The 16,815-nt window shown below is 52.2% G+C and overlaps 1 protein-coding gene across 1 annotated transcript; it reads right to left on the bottom strand.

Annotated features, from left to right (window-relative positions):
• Positions 1-7,380: 7,380 nt before the first annotated feature.
• Positions 7,381-9,896, bottom strand: LOC123417500 (putative receptor protein kinase ZmPK1). The gene has a single exon (XM_045106904.1). It carries the CDS (start codon positions 9,888-9,890, stop codon positions 7,473-7,475), a length of 2,418 nt encoding a protein of 805 aa, XP_044962839.1. The 5' UTR covers positions 9,891-9,896; the 3' UTR covers positions 7,381-7,472.
• Positions 9,897-16,815: the final 6,919 nt, after the last annotated feature.

Raw genomic sequence — 16,815 nt, 5'->3', positions numbered from 1 at the left:
CGGAATCCCGATGCACAAGATATCTCGTCAAAGGTAAAACTAATCCAGCAAGGCCGCCCGACGTGTCGACGATCCCGATAGGAGTCGCATACCTCGTTCTCAGGACACGATGGATGATCGATGATTACCACGCCAAACGCCGAGTTGCCCCGGGTAGCGTTAATAAGCTACTCTGTTTTGGACCAACACTCACATGGAGCACTGGCCCGGGGGTTGATTAAATTATCCTCGGGGTCCGGAAAGTCCCTATGCAATTTTATTAGGTGATTAGGCAAATGTAGTACCAATGTTGGGCCTTGCGAGACCAGCATTAATCTAAAACGAATTATCAAGGGGGTCCCCATAACAACCCCGATCGTGTTAGGAGCGCTCATTTATGGAACATAACACCGGTAGCCGGAAACTAAGGGGGCAAAGGTGGAACAAAACACCAGGCTAGAAAGGCCGAGCCTTCCACCTTTTACCAAGTATATAGGTCCATTATATTAAATAGCATTAATATGGTGATATAACAAGGAACCCATGCTTTCACATGGAAGCAAAGCACCTGCAACTAGCAACGCTATCAACAGGGTTACGCAAGGAGTAACATAGCCAATCAGTGGTTTGCTAGGTCGAACAGGTTGAAGGTTAACATGGCATTGTTGAGAGGCTGATATTTAACATGTGGTAGGCAACGAGACATAAACGGTAGCAACGGTAAAACTAGCATGGCAATGATAATAATGGTATCTGGGGAAACGATCATCTTGTCTGAGATCCCGCTTGGAAGAAAAATGACTCCGTGAAGCACACGAACCAACGTAGTCGAACGGGTCCTCACAATTCGACAGGCTTGCGGAACTCTAACGAGACGAAGCAAACCGGAAACAAGAATCAACACACGATATTCACCACACGATGCACAACACAAATGATGCATGAGCAGCGGAATACATGCAAGTCACGGCATGACAATTCACACAAACAGACACTACACATTAAGTGAAGTTCAATATGCAACGAGTTGCATATTGACGAAACTCCACGTTAATTATTTAGTTCTATCCCAATTAGATACACGACAATATTAACTGTTGTTAACATGGCAAGGGGTGAAGCGGTGATTCTACATGTCATCCTAGTCGGTTAACACGTGGACCATAGAACGGAGCTACGTTCAAGAGACACGCACAACAGGAAGCACTAACTAAAATGATGCATGGATGCTCAAACCCTAACTATGCACTTACACCAACCGACGAGGTCAACAAGTGCCATCTCATCACAAAGTGACACTTTTGCATAACTGCTCACAACTGGAATCCAGTGCCACCATTGGATTCATTGGGTTCTTCTACCCTAAATCCATATATAACACTGCTATAAATGTGTGCAGAAAAACACCAGAAACAGCAAAGAAAAAACTACACAGGATCAAACTACCCTAATAACAAGAACATGGGCTGTTCTTGATATGCCAGATTTGGCAACAATATGCACAGGAAAAAATTAACATGGAAGAAGGGGGACTCGAACCCACTTCCTAAATGCAACACAATAGGACAATCACCACTGAGCTAGGCTCAATTCACTATCCTAACAGGAGAAATAACCTACTTATGCCACCTATGCAGGCAACGCAACCACATGAGAACAAAATAGCAAAACAAAATGGGTTGCCTGGGGTTTGATCCCAGCACCTCTCGGTTGCAAAATGATGAGCTAACCAGCCGGTCTACTGTAGCTCTATGATAACAAAAGGATCCTTACTTTACTTAAATCTTACCAGACGCTAACTGACGAAATTGAAAACAAAGACATAAATAAAATAAGGCTGGAATGGGATTCGATCCCAGGACCTCTCGGTGGCACAACAGGGCGCTGACCAGTTGGGCAAAGGCAGACTGGTGGTAAAAAAAGGATGCCTATGCTACATGTACAAAGTCCACGCTGAACGTGGAACCTGAACAAATCTGAATCGCGGGATGGGGAAACTAAACCTGACGAACACGGCTGGCCCTGGCTCTGCTCGCGGCGGCGCGGTGCTGTAGCGGCTCTCCCGCGCGGATCCTAGGGGAACGGAGGTGCCAGACCTGGCGGTTGGGGCTCCATTCCCATCACCAGGAGCTCGAATCGAAGTGGGGACGACCGAGGCATGAGTTGCGAGCTCTTGTTCCATGGCGGGGTGGAGTTGTACCTGTTGGACAGAAAGGGAGAGAGACGAGGTGAGAGAGGGAAGAGGGAAGGGAGAAGGACGGAGAGAGAGGAGAGCAGAGGGATGACCCGGGGAACCGACGCCCGGCAGCCCTCCGGTGGCTGGCCGGCGCGAGGCGGCGAGGAGGGGGAACAGCGGGGTGCTGCAGGTGCAGCTGCTCCTGTTGATGCGTCGGGGAGAGGTGGAGCTGGACGAGCGGGTGGGAGTTTTGGGGCTGCGGCGCGCAAGGCGGTTGCTCGTTGGATTGGTCGCCAGTGGCGCTCCGACCAACGTCTCCGACGAGCTTGAGGACGGAGGAGCGAAGGTCTCACAACAGGGCGCTCCGACGATGCCATGACCGAACCTGAAGCTCCTCCTCGTTCCTGCTGTCTTACAGAAAAGAGAGAGAGATGCAGAGATTAGAGGGATGCAGAGGGAAAACACAGAGAGGATAAGAGAGGCAAGGGAGAGGCCAGGACCTGCTGCTCCTGGTCCCTGGTAGCGGCGCCGGTAGCCGACAGCGCGAGGAAGAGCACGGGAGACTCGGGAAGAGGTTGTGGGCATGAGGTGCTGATTGGATGGATGGATCGGCTGATTTGGGCAGGTGGATCAGGGAAGATCCCAAGGGAGAAGAGAGGCCATGAGTGGGTGGCGGCGGCTGAACACGGGAGGGTTTGATGGATGGGACAGGGTCCTAGGTTCTAGGGCTTTGTCTGCTTAAATAGCTAACAGAATTTTTGAGCTTGATCCGGACCCTCCGATTCGATGGGACGGTCGAGAATAAATAGCCTGAGGAGTCTAATGGACAAACCGATGACGATTTGCACTAAAAGCGGGTTGATCCGGACCCAACGGTCACGAGCACCCGGTTCGGGCTTCGGGAGGTTTTCGGACTAGGTTGCGTGTAGGGTCGGTGCACTGTGCAGAGGGGCTAGGCGCAGATGAGAGGGAAAACGGGCAGCACGACAACGCGATTTAAAACACCGGGACACGTCTGACGATAGACCGAATATGGTGCCGCTACGGTCGACCGTTCGGGTACGAGACGGTCTCCGATCGCGACGAAATTCGACAGGCGTAGCTATATCTAATCGCGAACGCGTGCCAAGTTTCACCTCGATCAGAGAAAGTATTAAACGCACTTTAAAAACAGGGTTTCGACGGTGCCGCGGGCGCGTGCGAGTGCGGTCAGGCTCGGAACGAACAACGACGCGAACCGGCAACTAACAACGGATGCAAGTTTTGAAAACTGGCGGCAACGGAGATGCCGATGCAATGCTGATGAAGCGCATGATGCGATGATGATGCGACCAATATAAATAGACACACGACGAAAACGGAAACAGAGGGGAATCTTCTGGAACGTCGGCATCGGGCTGTCACATCAGCGCCCGCGCATCAGGGGCAACGACGACCGACCGAAATCAAGGGCGCGCGCCCCGACGTGAGGCCGAGACCGCCGACGGGGGCGTAAGTAGCCTAGGGTTTGGGGGGTGGGGGAGGGGGCTCACGGGACATGAGGAAGGCGAGCCCGAAGGCGAAGACGAGGAGCAGCACGGCCCGTTTCTTCCCCTCCTCCGCCAGGTCGCGCACCATGTGCGCCGCCCTCGGCGCGCCGCCCGGCGTCGCCATCCTCCCGCACGGCGGCAGGTGGGGACGAGGCGGCCCCTGCTTGGCGGGCTCGACAGGGCGCCTGTCGAGGCTGCGGTGGGGCGCCGGTCGAGCGGGTGGGGGAGCCGGTAGAGGGTGGGGTGGGGCGCCGGTGGAGCAGGCTCTGTTCAGGGCGCCGCTGAGATCTGGGGAGGCTGTGGGAGGGAGAGGGCAGGGGACAGCGCACGGTCGATTTGGGAAAAAAAATCATAGGCGCGCGGTCGATTTGGGGAAAGCCCGCCTGATATTTCGGCTATGTCCCGCGTTTTTTTTTGCAAAACTACTAATGGCGCACCACCTACAAATGCGCCATTAGTAACCCTAGTTACTAATAGCGCATCACGTGGTGGTGCACCATTAGTAGTTTTGCAAAAAAAATTTATAGTAGTGGCGCACTGGGTTCCCCGCCGCGCCCTCGGGGATGGTGGCCCCGGGCGGCAGCATCCGCCGCAGCATCTCCTCCCAGGACATCGTCTCCGCCTTGCTGGCCATCTCCCCCTCCCCTTCCTCCGGCGCAAAGGCGCAATTCGCCGAACACCCGCCGGGCAAGGGCGCAATCCAGCAAGACTCGGAAAAGCTCTAACCTTTGGTGGGGAATTCCTCGGCTTTGCAGTCGTGGTCGCCGCCGCCGCCGCCTATCCGTCCTGGCTTGCACGGACGACGGTCAAGGCCCTGCGCTCCCCGCCCCGCCAACCACCACCACACATCGCCAAGCGGGACCCTCGCCGGTCAACTGGAGACGCGGGGGAGGGAGGGGAGGAAAGAGCGAGAGAAATCCGGGGCGTGGACGAGCGGGATCTCTCCGGGGCGTGGACGAGCGAGGCGGTATCTCGGTTGGATTTGGGAGAGGAGAGGCAAGGGCAGATGCAGAGAGCAGTGCGGGTTAGCAATGGCGCACCCCCGAGCGGTGCGCCATTAGAATTTTTTTGATAGCAATGGCGCATCCCCATGCAGTGCGCCATTAGTAATCTTTCTTTTATATAGCAATGGCGCATCCCAGAGAGGTACGCCATTAGTAATCTTTTTTTGGATAGCAATGGCGCACCCCGGAGAGGTGCGCCATTAGTAATATATATTTTTCGGATAGCAATGGCGCTCGGGGGGGAGGGAGGGGGTGGGTGGTGCGCTCGACCGATTACTGGGCATCTACACATTTAGAGAATAGTTTAGCATTGCACATCCTACTAGAATTAAAATATCACCTGCTTTGTGTTCCACGTGAAAAGTGATTCCAAATTTGCAGATAGACTGAAGGTCAAGGTCACCTGTCACATTTGTTTTCAGAAATTTGTCAGTGGTGCTACAATAGAAGTACTCCCTCCGTTCGTTTTGAAACAGGGCGGCGTAAAAGCACAAACCTTGTCGTTCCCATTGATCTTTTTGTGGAATCGATTTATCTTCGTTACCTACGGGAGCACAAGAGAATCAATAATCAGGCTTTACTACATGTATAAAACATGAACAAGCAGGGGGGGTTGAAGGCGTGCGTTCCACAACAACGAGAAAATCATGACTGATAAAGCAACAGACTTTCCGGTGACCGCAAGGAACAAGCCATGGAATCTGAACCTAACTTTCATACAACTCGTAAGAGCCTAAACACTTGTACTCGTATAGAATACTAGGTAAACGAATATCCTTATACAATGAACCTGCCCTGCCAAGATGCATCTGGGCAGATCGGCGAATTCACGGACAGAGAACCGGCCAGATCCCCAAAAGCTCACCCCCACCGGCGACGTCGAGCCCCGAACCCTACTACTGGGCTCCTCACAGGATCGCGAAATTCCGGTGTTACTACTAGCGACACCACCTCCGCAAATCGCGTGACAGATTCAGGCGAGCGCTCGCGGTTCAGAGGGCTCAACTGCAGAAGACCGCTCTAGAGAGAGGCTAGGAGAGGGGAGGGGCGGACGTCATACATACGTGGGCTTGGGCCTCGACGGAGGGGACGTGGAAGGCATCGAGCGCGGAGGCGGCGGCGCAGGCGGCGACGAGGAGGAGCGACGTCGCCGTGGACGAGGGCGAGGGCAGAGGATAGGCGAGGGTGGGGGAGGGGGTGGGCGGCGTCTCCGTGGACGAGGGTGGGGGAGGGGGAGGGTGGCGGCGGCGGCGTCTCCGTGGACGAGGGTGGGGGAGGGGGAGGGCGGCGGCGGCGGCGTCTCCGTGGACGAGGGTGGGGGAGGGGGTGGGCGGCGTCTCCGTGGACGAGGGCGAGGGCACATGAGAGGCGAGGACATAGGGGTTAGGAATGGCGCACCCCGAGCGGTGCGCCATTAGAATGTTTTTTTTTGATAGCAGTGGCGCATCCTCATGGAGTGTGTCATTAGTAAAAAAAATTATATAGCAATGGCGCATCCCAGAGAGGTGCGCCATTAGTAATCTTTTTTTTGGATAGCAATGGCGCACCCCAGAAAGGTGCACCATTAGTAAATTTTTTTTGATATCAATGGCGCTCGGGTGGGAGGGAGGGGGTGGGTGGTGCGCTCGGCCGATTCCGTTCGGGGGAACCGAGCGAGGAGACATGGGAGGGCGTGGGGGGTCGGCGGCGGCGGTGGAGCGGGGTAGGGTGCGGGGGTCGTCGGCGGCGGTGGAGCGGGGGAGGGTGAGGGGTCGTCGGCGGCGGTGGAGCGGGGGAGGGTGCGGGGGGTCGTCAGCGGCGGTGGAGCGGGGAAGGGTGCGGGGGGTCATCGGTGGCGGTGGAGCGGGGGAGGGTGCGGGGGGTCGTCGGTGGCGGTGGAGCGGGGGAGGGTGCGGGGGGTCGTCGGTGGCGGTGGAGCGGGGGAGGGTGCGGGGGGTCGTCGGTGGCGGTGGAGTTGGTCGGGGAGGGTGCGGGGGGTCGTCGGCGGCGGTGGAGCGGGGGAGGGTGCGGGGGGTCGTCGGCGGCGGTGGAGCGGGGGAGGGTGCGGGGGGTCGTCGGCGGCGGTGGAGCGGGCCGGGGAGGGTGCGGGGGGTCGGCGGCGGCGGTGGAGCGGGGGAGGGTGCGGTGGGTGCTCGGCGGCGGTGGAGCGGGGGAGGGTGCGGGGGACACTATTGGGACACTATGATGCAAATGAGGTGAGGAGGAGGAGGCACCCGAGACAAGCTTGGAGGAGGAGGTGGAGAGAATGAAAGTGGGGAAAGTGAGTGTGGTAGGTGGCTGTCTAAAATATCTAGCTGGTCCCAGGTTATTAATGGCGCACCACCTATATATGCGCCATTAGTAACCCTGTTACTAATGGCACACCTTCTGTGGTGCGCCATTAGTAGTTCTGCAAAAAAAAATAGTAGTAGTGCACCATCAACAGAAGCGCCATTAGTAGTTTGCAAAAAAAACCAAAAACATTATAATAGTGGCGCACTACCAAGAGATGCGCCATTAGTAACCCTAGTTACTAATGACGTACCAGCTGCTGATGCGCCATTAGTAGTTTTGCAAAAAATAAAAATAAAAAAAAATAGTAGTGGCGCACCGAGTGTGTGGTGCGTCATTAGTGTCCATCACACTAATGGCACACCTGCACATGGTGCGCCACTACTGTATAGTAATGACGCACTACTTGTGTGGTGCGTCATTAGTATCTATATCATCTATAGTCCTTTTCCTAGTAGTGTCACTATAATTTTTGTCAGCCTTTAAACGATTTAATACAGCAAGGAATCAAAGTCACAACAAATATGCAGGGTGTTCGTCCTCGTCATCGCACGACATAAGAGCTTTGAAGATGTCATCCATGGTAGGCCTCTTGCTCCTCTCCTCCATGCACGACAGGGAGATCTTCACCATTTCCATGGCCTGTTGAGGGTTGAACTGCCCGTTCAGCCTGCTATCCACCAATGACAGGACGTCTTCACTCGCCACCACCTGCTTCAGGGCCTGCATGATCTCGCTCATCTGCAGCCGCTCCCGGCCGTCCGCGGTCATCTGTTCAGTGATCCTGCTTCCCATCAGGATCTCCAGAAGCACGATGCCATAGCTGTACACGTCTACCTTGGCATCAACCGGCAGGCCGAGCACCCATTCGGGTGCCATGTACCCCGTCGTCCCCCTCATGTGAGAGAGCTGCAAGCCGTCGCCGACAGCATTCCTCCGGGACAGCTTGGACAGCCCGAAGTCGGCGATCTTTGGGTCGAGTTCCCGTGTGAGCAGGATGTTCTCCGGCTTGACGTCGCAGTGGATGACCCACTCGAGGCACTCATGGTGGAGGTAGGCCAGGCCCCTAGCCGCCCCGAGAGCGACCTTAAACCGCTCGCTCCATGTGAGTGCCTTGCTGATGTCCTCGCCGAACAGGTGCTTGTCCAGCGACCCGTTCTCCACATACTCATACACCAGCAGCTTGTGCTTGCCCTCGCAGCAAAAACCCCATATCCTCACCAGGTTGATATGGTTGATCCTCCCAAACACTGTCATCTCCGCCCAGAACTCCTCCTCGCCTTGCACCACGTTTGTCAGCTCTTTCACCGCCACCACGGTGGTCTTGTCAAGCACGCCGCGGTACACCACGCCGGAGCCGCCGCGGCCGAGCTCCTCGTTGAAGTTCCCGGTCGCTTTCTTGAGGTCTCGATACGTGAACCTTCTGAACTGCGTCCCCATGACGAGCCGGTAGCCTGCCTCCAGCGAGCTGGGCATGCTCTCCTGGCCTGACAGGAACCACCACGCCGTGGCGATGAAGAGGAGCTCGAGAAATCCCAGCACCCCGGCGAACCAAAACAGGTAGGACAAATTTGGGCCGCTGCTTGGTGTCCCGTAAGTGTCCGCGTATGTTGGCGGGACGATGGCGGCAACTCTTTGATTGCAGTCGAGGGCCGTGGATGGCGGCGTTGCCGAGGCGTTGATGTGGCTAGGCAGCTTGAGATATATGGTTCCTTCGGGCGTGGGCGACGTGTAGCCGTTGAAGAGGATGCCTTTGGGATAGCAATTGCCCTTGCCATCCGCCCTGTATTGGAAGGCGGCGCAGGAGCACATACTCAAGCACATGCTCTTGCAGTACTGGAACGTGACGGACTGGTTGAAGCCGAGGTCGTAACCGTAGAAGTCGGTGTGCGCCAACTTGACGAACGTGAATTGCTTTTCCGACGTGCTGCAGTTGGTGGTGGGGAGGCTGATGAAGGTGGGCTTGCATCCCTTCCTCCAGTCCCGACGGTCCACCATCTCGTACCCCGGCGCGCAGGAGCATCGCAGGGTGGGTAGGTACTCGCAGAGGGCGTTCTTGCCGCACAGCCCGCGGACGGAGCACGGCTGCCTCACCGCAGCCCACGTGACGGTCCATCCTCCGGCCGCGTCCAGGCTGTAGATCCTCGCGTTTCCGTCCTGCTCGATGGTCAGCCGTCTCTTGGCGCCGGCGGCGCCCAGGTCGGAGGTCACGACGCGCAGGTTGTCGCTGGAGAGGAACACGCCGGTGTCATCGAGGACGCCGATCCGCGAGCTGTTGTAGTTCGTCCGGCCGCTGTCGAACACGGTTATGGTCGGGTCAGGCCAGTAGATGCTCGCGATCTCCGGGCCATCGTACAGGAGCCGCAGCACGTTGTCGTTGTCGTAGTAGAGGGCGTAGTAGCCGGCGACGAGCTTCATGTCCTTGGTCAGCACCTGCGACGGGAGCAGGGTGTCCGTCGGCCAGTCGAAGCTCTGCCACACGGCACGGCCGGTGGACAGGTCCGCGACCACAAGGTTGCCGGTGTCGAGGAGGGAGACGGTGAAGTGCTTGTTGCCGGCGTTCTTGCTGTCCCACACGGTCGTCCCATTTGCGTCGGCCAGGGCCAGCTTGCCGTCGGCGCGGAAGGATATACGGGAAACCCGGCCGTTCACGGGGGCGCCGGGGTTGGCCGTCCAGACGGCGGTCCTGTCCTTGGCCGCGGTGAACCAGACGGAGAAGTAGAAGCCGTCGTTGACGTCGCCGGCTGGGAGGAAGCCGCAGGAGAAGGTGGCGTCCGGCGACACCAGGAAGGGCCGCTCGTCGTGGTCTTCCACGGACAGGGATGACCCGGCGCCCAGCGTGTGCCCTACCGATGCTGCAGTGCATGAGCGCAACGGAAGAAGGGAGATAAGTGGAAGGAGGGCTATAAAACTAAAAACGAACCTAGACATGGTGCATGAAATGAATCTTGTGATGGATGTGAGCTACGTGTGTAGTTCTACTATTTATATTTGTGTTACGTCAGGCCACTTGCATTGTGTGATGTTATATATACTGCACGCCAACGGAGACTAGACAGCTACATACGTTCATAATACCGTGGAATGGACCCGTGACTCACAACTGGACCGTACCATACCAACTTCCAGGGCGGATCTTGTATTGCATCCCGTGCAAGTTTTTCTTTGGAAAACTTTGAATATATTCAATAAACATCAATGATGATAAAACAACACAACAAACAATAAAAATTGCATCCTTACTAGTAAATCATCCAATGACGACTACAAATACACGGCAAATGTGCGTCGTCATCATTTGCCTCTTCTTGATCAAAACTAGTCAAACCATGTTGTAGTAGACAACTAGAAAGTTGCTGTGCAAAATACCACAAAGGGCCAACACACCAGAACAACAACCATTGACGATTAAAAGGACTATCACTACTAGGAAAAATCCTAGCAGTAGCGTTGATTTTCATACTAGCAGTAGCACGGGTGCCTTCGCTACTCTTACAACGGTACAGCTAACTTTTAGCAGTAGCGTTGGTTTCCGAGTGCTACTGACAACTGAGTTAGCAGTAGCGGGCTTTTATAACACGCGCTAGTAAATGCATTTAGCAATATCGAGCTTTTAGAAACCGCGCCACTACTAAACACATTTAGCAGTCACATAGATAGTAACATAGATGTCATCTAAGTAAAAACTATGATGTAACAACTAATTAATGAGAACAAAGAGAAATTGAGTAACATAGCTAGTTACTTATACTATGAGTAACATAACACATACCAAGACAAGATGAGTCTATAAGGTAATAAATAAAAGGTTCAATGTTACCATCCCTATGTTACTATCCATTATGGAGGTAGTAACTTAGACTAGTAACATATGCATGTTACTACTCTATGCTACTTTTTATTGTGGGTAGTCTCACACCTGGACCATACCGTACCAACTTCTAGGACAGATCTTGTATTGGATTCCGTCCAAGTTTTTCTTTGAAACACTTTGAATCTATTCATTAATAAACATCATAGTGATGCAAAGAAAACAATAAACAATAAAAAAATGCATCCTTATTTAGTTCATCTAGTGACGACTACATATACACGGACGAGGCAAAGGTGTGTCGTCATCATTTGCCTCTTCTACATTGAAATTGGTCACCGTTGTTGTAGTAGACATCTAGAAAGTTTTCGTGCTAAAATCACAAAGGACCAGCACACGGGAACAACAATCATTGTCGATGAAGAGAAGTATAAAATCGAAAGGATCCAATCTATAGATACATGGACGCAGACGAATGGAGACCGGATACAAGCAGGCCCACCGAAGACAAATACCGAGTGAATATCCTGAGATCCGCCAGAGACATACCTCCACACTCCATCTTACAACTCAAGAGGCACCATCGAGACGGGGGAGGAGGGGGGAGCTAGATGAGGAGAACTTTATTTCCTGCATGTTCAGTGATCCACTGCCGCCTCGTCTTCCTAAACGAGACATAAACCATAAACAAACTAAAAAACCACCTAAAAACGAAACAGTAGCCCTTCCATGAACCCACCGGCAACGGATGGAATCCATCGCGCCTTTATGGCTCTAAGAGCATCTATAGTCGGGCACCACAAGTCCGCCTCAAACATCAGGGAGGATCTGTTGGGGATACACAAAACGGATAGGCCCATGAAGGGTCGAAATACCATAATAGCATGGGGTCCCGACTTGAGGTGGGTCCAGACAAATACATACATAATATCCACTCGATCGGACAATTACATTCCATCCAGTCGGATGACAATCAACCACTCGGTCATATGACTCATTCGGGTATGTGAAGACCGACAGTCGGGAAGGCAGTCGAAGCATAGAGAAGGTTCTGTATAGTGGGATGACATTATGGCATCAATGCCCCATCTTGTACCATAAGAGGTGAGGGGGTGGCGCACTCTATATAAGCCACCACCCTCCACATAGCTTGGGGTTGGTCTCTCTCTAGTTTCAGGACTTAGCTTGGAGATCCGTTCTCCCCCTCTCTCTAATACACCATGTAACTCCATGTTCATGACAGATATGCAAAGCCTCTCTGGAGCACGAGAGGTAGGGTTGTTATGTCCACCGTGAGAGGCCCGAACTCGCTAAAATCACAGTGTCACCCATTTGCATGTGGATAGATCATGCTCCTTTATCCTACCCCATTTCTATTGTCGGAATCGTTACCACGACAGAATGACCCAGTTGGTGACTAGTCAAAAAAAATGACCCAGACTGACGCCTCAAATGGACCTCAAACGCCCGGGCTGACCGGCAACCCTCAAGTTCAGCCCAAATCTGGGGTAAATATGGCGAGGACGAGGCGCATCCGTCACATCGGATTGATGATTGGGTCCCACACAAAATCTCCCAGAAACCCAACAGTCCAACGGGTGTCTCTTCCCTCAGACCGATAGCGCCGCGTGGTGCCCAACCGACAGGTCGCGTAGTGCCCTAGCCTCGCTATTTAAGCCGTCCGCCAACACTGGAACCCTACTCGTCCACATCCCAACCACCGCCACCCCCACCCCCTCCCCCCGACACTGCCGCCACTTTTCAATCACTGTCTACCACCAATAGTAGCCATGCCCCCATGCCACCGGGTAAGGAGCTACCTATATCAAACACCAGAGAGTCGACTGCAGCTCCTTGAGCAGATCCGGGCAAGTCACGTAGCCTGTATCACCGCGGGACTACCTCTAAACATGGTTGATCCATAGGAGGAGGGGAGGTGATGGAGGAGGACGGGGACGACGTGGAACAGGAGGAGGAGTAGGACGAGGAGGAGGAGGATGTGCGGGTTGGGAATGCAGATCTGCAGGCGGAGCAGTAGGCGATGATTCCCTCCTGTCGAAATTGTAGGCGGAGGTCAAACGCCATTGTCGACAAGAGGCGGAGGCGAAGCACGACGTGGAAGTTGACGATATGCTCACGTATATGGATAAGGAGGAGGAGTCGGAGCCCTCCTACGTGCACATCTATTCGACGCCCAGCACCAACGTCATGGACATCTCCGACAACGAAGTGTAGTTAGCTAACGTGATGTGCGTAGTGCATAGGACTTCTTTTTGAAGAATCGTAGTACATATGATTTATTTTGCATGATTTGTATCGATCAAGGGGATGAAATATGAAAGACTCAGATGCATAGCACCAAATATGAGGCGTGATCGATTACTTTTCATAAACGCACTTGATCGTGTCCGTCAGCACTTAAAGATCAGATTTGTCAAATCCGGTTATAAATGCTCTAAGGTGACAGAAGACGAGGCAGATCAGCAAAGGCGCCGATGGAAGAGGGGTAACCCTAGAGTGAGAGGAGCGAGGAGAAAAACGTCTAGTGGCGTGTAAGTCGAGCCTGCGTGCCCCGACGTACAGGTCGCCTCTTCGGCCACTTGGCCTGGGAATCATGTAATGATCTCCTGAATGCCCCGATGTACAGGTCGCCTTCTTCTGCCACTTGGGCTGGGAATCATCTAATGATCTTCTGAATTGTCTTCGCATGCTTCTTCCACTTTGGCTGGGAATTTCCTGTCGTCGATTACCAGAAAAAATCGCAAGAAACCAAATTAAGGACTTCGAAAACCATCGTGCACGTCGTGCGAGCGATGTCGCCAGCCTCGGTCAACAAACGTACACCATGCATATACTCATTCGTTTTTATTTACTCCCTCCGTTCCTAAATATAAGTCTTTCTAGGCATTTTACTAGAAGACTACATACAGATGTATATAGACATATTTTAAAGTACAGATTCATTCATTTTGCTTCGTATGTAGTCACCTAATGAAATCTCTTAAAAGACTTATATTTAGTAACGGAGGGAGTATTTCGCATGTTAAAGTTGATTGAAATCAAGCTTAGTAAAGTATGATCAAATTTATGAAAAGAAAAATAAATTGCTAACATAACAAATCTATACAACGTGAAAGTGCATTCAACAAAAAAATCTAATGATGTTAATTTGTTATTGTATATGTTAATACTTTTGGTTATAAATTTAATCAAAGTGTATAAAGTTTGACTTTGATCAAAGCTAATACGCGAGTCAATAAAAACGAAACGAGTACAAAACTGTTGATCAACTAGCATGCGCGATCGAGGTAAGCTTGACTTGAGAATCCAGTGTATGCAGGTCTCCTTCCTCGAGAAATTTCAAATTAAATAGGCTACAAAAGGCCAAAACTGATAGGGCCATTTCTTCCATTTGTAAGTCGTTTCAGTGTGGTCTCTTTCAATCTTCCGTCCACGAATGCCTAATCCTGCCCACTATCACCTGCAAGAACAACATAGTTTGTAGAAACGTTCAACCCAGATTTAATTAGCAAACATGATAGAAATATGACCGGACGTACTTATTTGATTGAATTTTAATATCCACGTTCGACTATTTGATTTACACATTTGCCATGGCCAGCAACCATGGACGACTCTCCCAAGTCCCAACACATTTGACTCGCCTTGAGCATCTAGCCTGGTCGACATTAACTCAAGTAATGCTTCAGAACTTCCTCTATAGCCTTTTCTCGAAGGGACTAGATCCTCTTCAATTTCGTATCAGCTCCCCATCCTTCCTCCCGACCCCGCCTCCCCGGGCGGCGGCCGGGGCAGCTTACCCACCACCTCTCTTCGCCCGCACTCTGTTCTCTCTCTCCCGCCGCCATCGGAGGGTACCTTCGGATCTGGCCGCGTAGTTTTTGGCGACGGCGGGACTTCCTTTCCCACGGGCGCGGCGCCTTTCCTCGGGCTGGATTCGGCACGCGGCGGTCCGGTGTCCTAGCGGCACACGCGGTGGTGATGCTATCACTTGGCGGCGGGGCGACCTGCTGGCGTTGGGTGGCGGCGCGACCCCGTCCCAGATCTAAGCACTGAGGGTCGCCTATGTGTCCTAGCGGGCCGGCGCCGGCGTGGCTTCGTTGTCTTCAACGCGGCGAAGTGGTGGAGCGGCTCAGACGGGGAGTAGGGACACCGACGGCATGCCTTCTACAGCGCGACGACGGGAGCTTCACGAGCGTTTCATGGTCTGGCCGAGCCTATGGGCCCACGGGCCTGGCATGCTCCTGATGTTGCGTCCGGTCGGATACCGTCGATGGCGGGGGAGGTTGGGTCCTCCCGCGTGCTGACGGTGCTGCTGCTCCGAGTCCCGGTTCGTCTTCTTCGTTATGCAGGTCCTACTGCGCGACGCCGTGGTGAGACAGCGTGGGAAGCTTCAAGACTGTGTTGGTGCAGGATGGTGGTCGGTTTGGTGGCGAGCTCAGGAGCGCCCGAGGTGAAGGTTGGGATCGGGAGAAATCCTTGTCGGCCTGGCCGACACAGACGCAGTGGCGCCTTAGGGTGCCGTCGGACCTTCCTGGAGGGCGTCGGGGGCTATCCTTCCTCTCTCCTCGCTACATACCAGGGGAAACCCTTGGCAACAGCGTAGGTATCGTCACGTTCCTTCTTTGAGGTGTTGATTGGTACCGACGCTGCGGAGTCTTGGAGCTTGGTGGGATATCTCCGATGGACGCAATGGTCGCGTGGCTTCTTCGTTTTTGTCGATCCGCCGTTGTCGGCATTTGTTCTTTTTGTATTTTCTCTTTCGCTTCTTTTGGACATGACTGTGCTACTTCTGCCCCAACACCTATCGTTGGTTGTATCGGTTGGTTGCTTTGTAATACAAAGCGAGGGGGACCCTTTTTTGTGATATGTATCAACAAACAATGTTGGGAAAATCTAAGAAGAAGCGCCGCATCGTAGCTCTTTCATGTGGCGGCTTACACACGCACGCAAGAATCTTCTTCCTCATGATTACATCATCGCATTAAATATTTTTTTTGAATTTAAAAAATGACTTATCTCACAGATTAATAATTTGATTGGAGATTCGTTTTTACTGTTAGGTTCGTCTCGACGAGATCTTTAAAATAAGATCCCATGTTGACATGTTTCGTTGATTTTTTTTTTCGTCGTTCCTAGTTGCCACATTTATGACATCATAGTTGTCATCTTACGGATGTACAATTGTCACAAAAATTAGACATAGTTACCGTGACAATAATTTTTACTTTTTAAGTATTGCAGTGTTACGTGGAGCTAAAAAGTGGTTGCTAAAGCACTAACAATAAGCGAGTAAATGCATGAACCAGCACAAGTATAATGAATCAAGTTTTTTAATGGGGCATATCGACATTCATAAATCTGATAACCAAGTTGATTTAATGAGAGAACTATGTAATAAATAATGTGACAAGTAAGTGATAATAATCCCGCAAGTACCGACGAAACAAAAGTTATCAAAACATATCGACATGGGATCTAGTTTTGAAGATCTCGTCGCGATAAAGTCAGTGGTGAAAACAGATCATTAATTGAGATAACGGTTTGGGAGATAAATCTTTTTTAAAATGCAAAATCAAAAGAATACGTAATGATGTCATGTTGCATGCATGCAAAAATGGATGGAAAGAAGCCGCCGCATGGGAGACTAATATGCTGCGCCGTTCCCTAGTGAAGTCCAACAATGTTTACATAGAGAAGAATGGGTTCTCGAAGAATATGTCGGCAACGACTTCCTAAGACTCGAATCGATCCTTTCGGTTACAAGGAGTAGCCGTCAAAGCCGGTGATGCATTCTTTGAAAGTAACATAAAAAAAGAGGTAATATCATCGGTGGTGCTTAAACTTGTCACTCATGTTCACTTTGATGCCTGAACTTGAAAAATACATCGAACTGGTTCTAAAACTTGCCACAGGTGTTCAAATACAGTGGTAATCCTATCTATACGACGTATATTGCATTGACTGACACAACATTTTGACTAGCATGCACACATGACATGACGTAAGAGACACTTTTAACAA

The sequence above is a fragment of the Hordeum vulgare genome, chromosome 1H, assembly GCF_904849725.1.
Source record: "Hordeum vulgare subsp. vulgare chromosome 1H, MorexV3_pseudomolecules_assembly, whole genome shotgun sequence".
NCBI classification, from domain to species: domain Eukaryota; kingdom Viridiplantae; phylum Streptophyta; class Magnoliopsida; order Poales; family Poaceae; genus Hordeum; species Hordeum vulgare.
The sequence above is the reverse complement of the archived record's forward strand: the minus strand, read 5'-3'. Positions and strand labels throughout refer to the sequence as shown.